The sequence below is a fragment of the Rhagoletis pomonella genome, unplaced genomic scaffold, assembly GCF_013731165.1.
Source record: "Rhagoletis pomonella isolate Grant_MI unplaced genomic scaffold, Rhpom_1.0 Rhpom_scaffold_00007, whole genome shotgun sequence".
Lineage (NCBI taxonomy): Eukaryota > Metazoa > Arthropoda > Insecta > Diptera > Tephritidae > Rhagoletis > Rhagoletis pomonella.
The window spans coordinates 39,844,422-39,850,439 of NW_023458561.1; the positions used below are offsets into that span (position 1 = coordinate 39,844,422).

Below are 6,018 nucleotides of genomic sequence, written 5' to 3' on the forward strand. Positions count from 1 at the left end.
TTTTTTTTTTTTTTTTTTTTTTTTGAGAAACCTTGCAATTGATTTCAACTAGCTTTTATTATGTAACATTTATTAATAGGAACAGGGCAGTCGATTTTCTTCAAAACCGCTACTTTCTCTGCACTGTGCATTAAAAAATTTAGCAAAAACAAATAAAAACTTAAAAATTGGACTCAAATGAAAAGGTCTTTTGTTAATTGTATAAATTTAACTTGGTTGAAAACGAAAGCTGTGGAGTGTTATGACCAGCAATTCAAGTTTCGAGTCACTGTGGGCTCTCCAACGACCAAGAGATTCACTGTACATTGGAACAGCTCGATTTTCTCGTTTTAACCAGAATATCGATCCTTCTTGTCGCTCAAGATGTGGTGGAAAACTCAACAAGGTGCTCCGCAATTGGCGCTTTAATGGTCGTATCTGCAGCGGCAAAGTGTAGACAGCCCTTCAGTTATTTCCTGTCCATTCTGTCAAATCTCATTACATTTCTAAAGGATTGCATCCAAACATACTATTTTGTTTTTAGAATAAAAAGGCATAAAATCTTTTAATACAGTTTTATTTTAACATTTTAATCGGATTTTCTAGAATTGTTTTGACTATGCAGTTTTGTAGCCCATCAAATTTTAGTAACAAACTTTAGTTAGCAAACTTGAATTAGCTTGGACCCAACGTTGATTTTTGTCAATTTTTTCTTTCTTCCACACAAAGTATGTTAAAAATTTTTTAGAATGGAGAAAATGAGCAACACCTTCCACAAAAAAAAAATACCACATAAAAAAAATCTAAACACTACGTCCCGACTTTTAAAAAATATTCTGCGGAACAATTTTCTCAAAATCAGTACGAGGCACTTTCCATTTTTGTGTAAAGATGAGCGAACAAAATTTTCCTTTCATCAAGAGCCATTACATGGACTCAAAGACGCTGTATAGTTTGGAGTTTACTATGCATTTAATAAAAAAAAAGTTCTTAATACACTTTTTATGCAAAATTGTTAATATTTTTTTTTTCAATTTTGAAATTTTTTAATATTTGTCTACCATGTTGGTTTCGCCATTTTGATTTCATGAAATTGCGCTACGGCATTCAAAACTAGATGAAATAAGCTTCCATTTGCACCATCGCACAATTTTTAAGGATCAAATTTTCTTAATTTCTAATATACCATATGCTTTTCTTACACACAGGTTTATTATACCATACCTTTACCTGCCGGAATACATGAAAATCCATGGTTATGAAACGTCGAACAGTGCGCAACTAATCTCGGTTATTGGTACGGCGCAAACATTTGGCATGATCACTCTGGGCTATTTGGGTGATCGTCCTTGGATGAATGTCAATATCTGCTATGCGGCGTGTATGATGGGTAAGTATGTACAAAATACAGCTATGTGTTCGACTAGTAATTTGGCTATTAATCGCTAAAGCAACACAAATTTTTCCAAAGCATTTTATTTGTATTTACATTATTTTCAGTGTGTGGCATATCGGTGCTGCTAATGCCCTTTCTTGTGTCCACCTATAGTTTGTTGTTGTTATCATGCGTCATATTTGGCTTCACATTTGCCAGCTCATTTTCATTTACACCCAGCATTTGTGTCAGTATTGTGGATTTAGAAGATTTTACATGTGCCTACGGATTAGTGCTGTTGGTACAGGGTGTCGGTATGATTGCAGGACCCCCCATCGCTGGTGCTATTTACGAGGTAACGCTGAGGTAAGTTAGATTTTTGTAAGGAACATCTAAAGTGAAAATTGAATTTATGTACATATGTAAATATCAATAATCATTTAATAAGATATTTATTTTTTCGTTCCATTACAGCTGGGATCACGTGTTTTATTTTGCCGGCGTATTTATTTTCTTATCTGGTGTGGCTGCTTATTCGATAGAATTCTTTAAGAAACTGGAGAACAGCGGCATCTGTGCAGCTAAGAAATCTCAACTAGTTCATTAAATTTGTTTGTTAACAAATTAAAAAAATTATAGTAAATACGGATAGAGTTATAAGCAGAGTGAATACTTAGTTAGAAATACGAATAGATATGTAATGTTTTTAGTTATAGATTCGCAAATACATAGGTATTTATTAGAATATAAATTAGAATAAATACAAATATTTAAGTATAAAAACGGATTTCAATTCATTATCTGGAAAGCAGCTGCATACTGTTATAGAAAATTTCCTCATCAAGTGGTCTGAACCTATTTTTTTTTTAAAAATCGGCACCAACTGATTGTCCCCACTGGGAAACGAGGTAATCCATGTTTTCTTTCAGAGTTTAGTACCAAAATTGTCACCATGACCAGCGTTTGGACTACTGAAACTCGATACGGGAGTAAATGACTCGAAAAATCGTAGAAAAAACGAAGTTTTCGGGCCAGATTAACATTATTTTATTAAATAGTGAATGAAAAATTTGCACAGCTTTAGGTACTTTCTTTAGTTAATCACATTTTTTTCTATAATAATGCAATATTTGCATTTTGTTAATAAAAGTTCTTGCGAACATAAAGCTTTCAACAGTTTCGACCAGAGACCCAGAATAATAACTATTTCATGGTAGAGTTTTAAAAAAGTCATCCAAATTTTCGTAAGAATTATAAAAGTCTTTTGATAATAATTATGTGAGAAAATTTTTTTAAGTCATCGATAACTATTATTTTAAGACTTATATAAAGAAGTCTTTTTATAATAATTATCTGCCAGATAAATATTTTTAAGTCTTCAAAGACTTTTATTTTGAGACTTATATTATAAAAGTCTGTTGATAATAATTATGAGTGCGAAAAAGTTTTGTACATAGTCCCGAAGGTGTGCCAAACCAAGTCCCAACTGGGCCCAAACTACTCCCGAACTGACCCCACCTAGCCACGAACTGGTCCCCAACTAATCCTGAAATGCTCCTGACCTAGGCCCGTCTTTTAAGACTTAAAAAATTTTTTCGCGCTCATAATTATTATGAAAAGATTTTTATAATATAAGTCTTAAAATAAAAGTCTTTGAAGACTTAACAATATTTATATCAATATAATTATTATGAAAAAACTTGTATAATATAAGTCTTAATATAAAAGTCTTTGAAGACTTAAAAATATTTATTTCTCTGATAATTATTACGAAAGGACTTTTATAATATAAGTTCTTGAATAATAATTTTAAACGACTCGAAAAATATTTATCTTAATATAATGATAATTGATTGCCTTTTATTCTTTTCTCTTATAATAGTTATGTCACTGGTTTCGCCATTAAGCCTATTCTTGTATTTATTTTTAAAGAGATTCATCTCTGAAAATTTTCTTTTGGCAACGGCACTACTTTGCGGTTAAATAGCTAATGTCAGCATATTCTTTGCCAAATTTTTAAACATACACCTTTCCAAATCATTTTTCTGGTCTTTAATCAATCCCTTGCTTTGGGAAATAAAAAGTGATTCCGCAAAGAATGTTAGAGAGTAAAAGAGACAATGTCCTCTACTAGCAAAGCACAAAACGAACACCTCCGACGACGCATTACGCTGTCAGTTGCAAAATAACCTGCTACCGAAGTTTTTCCAAGCGCCGAACTACTCCGAGGGACTGCTCTACATTTTGCGTAACTTACTTTGTAAAGCGGCTCAGAATTATGTCTGACCCCAAATGTACATTCTAAATTCCTACTTACATAAGGCGGCCACGCCTTTGTTAAAATAAGGAAGATTCGCAAGGGAAGTGGTAAGAACCGCCGGGTGAAGTGCAAAACCTTACCAGCAGCTTACACTTCACCCGGCGGTCCTTAGCACTTCACTGACGAATCTCACTTACTTTAACAAAGGCGGTGCCGCCTTAGTCCCCTTTCAGACACGTCAAGTCTTGCTTTCAAGGTGGGAAGAGAGGGGAAGAGTACAGATACCTCCGTACCGTCAATTCGTTTCAAGTTTTCTTGTCTCTTTTGATCTTTTCGTTACTTCCCATTTGAGAACCAAGGACTTGAATTCAATTAAAGTTTACGCGTGTGGAAGCAAATAGAAAGCACAAAAGAGAATGCGAAAAAAATTGCTTTCAAGACTTGACGTGTCTGAAAGGGGACTTTTGTAAGTAGGAATTTAGAATGTACATTTGGTATCAGGCATACAACTTAGCCGCTTTTCAAAATAAGTTACGCAGTATGTAGAGCAGTCGCTCGGAGTTATTGCAACTGACAGCGTAATGCGTCGTCGGAGGTGTTCATTTTGTGATTTACTAGTAGATGACATAGGTCATGATGACAATTTTGGTATTAAAAACTGAGAGAATACATGGATTACCTTGTAAGGTGCTTACCTATTTTACGAGTGGGTTGTTCAAGCATGCAGTTTTTATGTTGGGCAGAGATTGGGCGGGCGGCCCAGGACTGCGAAATAGTAGCGCGCACTGCTAAACACTACAGTACAGCGTTCGTCTAAGGCCAAAAACATAGTGGAGCGTCGAGCAAAGCGTCGATTTCAAACGCATAGTGAAGAGCAAATCGTACATACACTTTTTTAATTGAAGCTTTGCCCGATGATAGCTCTTCGCTTTGCTCGCCGCTCCACTATGTGTTGACCCTAAGTGGTGACTATACGGCGCTGAAAACGTGTTAACATAGGTCTTTTGGTAAAATCCGCTCAACGGTGTAGTGTAAGAAAGATTATATTGCTTTCGTCCGGAAAATTCACGCAAAACGACTATTTTGTTTTCAATCACTTTTACGCGTTGTTCAACTGAGTATCGCTCCATGACTAAGTTTGCCAAAGCATGTAGTACCAATTGTTTGAAAATAAAAATAAAAAATAAAACGAAAAAAAAAATCACGAATAATTTCTGTCAAAGACATGCATCACCCTTGAATCACGAGGTCCGCCTTTCGAGCGTGAGCTCTCAATAGCATGCAGTAGTAAAAACCTTGACTCAATCGAGTTATCTTTAGTTGGCAGTGCGAATGCTGATCACAGAATGCTGATCCAGATAGAAGGTACCAGGAAAGACATTTGGTGAATTTTTAAACGAATTTCCGAAATCCTATGTCAAATATGGATTTTAGACGCACAGATTTCGACTATGTTCCATATTCAGTAGCATTTTTCGTTCTTGGAGAATGTGTTTTGTTGTTACAATAACAATAAACTTTGTTCCAGCTGCAGTCGGGTCTACGCTGCCGGACCGACCAAAACACTGACCAAGAACTGTTACATCAGCAGGATGCGCCAAATTTTCTTGTTTCTACATACTGGGCAGGTGTCTGCGATCTCCGGTTTTAATGTGGTTCTAGTCTCGCGTGGGAGTTCAAATTGGCTCATATCGATAGGTGGCGGCCAGTCACAGAGGACTATATTTTCGTAGCATCGTCGCGTTGCGGTGATAACTGCTTGGCAATGGAGTTTTTTGATGACTTCCGGGTAGGCCTCGCGGCTCAGTCGATGATTGAGGTATCTGCTTACGTGTCGTGGCGGTACATCTCTCTGTGTCAAACTGTAGTTAGGATGAGTTGTCCTGTGGCATCCTAGCACGAAGACTGTTGACAGCAGTGTTTTGGTACAGACTGCGGTCCTCATATGTCGCAAGCAGGCTTTCTTTGTTTCTGCTTCGCAGCCTATTGCAAACCATAGTAGGGTGTGCCGAGAAGGGCAGAATGCTGTCAAACGTAACACGAAGTATCATTGGGTGGTTGACTGTCGGCATCTTGACTATGTCAACGAGCATATACTTACATGTCGTCGTTTAAAGTACAAAACCGTGTATCGTGGTTCTGTAAAACCTCGTAACTGACATTTGTGCCAAAAAAGATATTTGCTCACCGGAAGTTCCTGGCATCAAGCCCTTATCCGTTCATGGTACTAAAATATCGATACTTAGACTTTAGAAGAGAAGGTAATAAGGATAAAAGAGAGAGAGAGACAAGTTTTCCCCTCTCCTATAAAATTTAGCAACTTCAAATACAAGGTTTTGCATTTTCTTGATACGCGGTTTTGTACTTTAAACGACGATATAATTCCAGCCTCATTTCTTTCGTC

General features: G+C 36.4%; 1 protein-coding gene across 2 annotated transcripts in view; it reads left to right on the forward strand.

Moving 5' to 3' along the window:
• Positions 1-2,105, forward strand: part of LOC118742788 (monocarboxylate transporter 14-like) — a 17,558-nt gene extending 15,453 nt beyond the window's left edge. For both annotated transcript variants that reach the window (XM_036475132.1, XM_036475131.1), the window contains exons 4-6: positions 1,188-1,369; positions 1,480-1,720; positions 1,829-2,105. In XM_036475132.1, the coding sequence (XP_036331025.1) occupies positions 1,188-1,369; positions 1,480-1,720; positions 1,829-1,961 (556 nt within the window). In that variant the 3' untranslated portion in view covers positions 1,962-2,105. The remainder of the gene's footprint in view (positions 1-1,187; positions 1,370-1,479; positions 1,721-1,828) is intronic.
• The last annotated feature ends 3,913 nt before the right edge of the window (positions 2,106-6,018 follow it).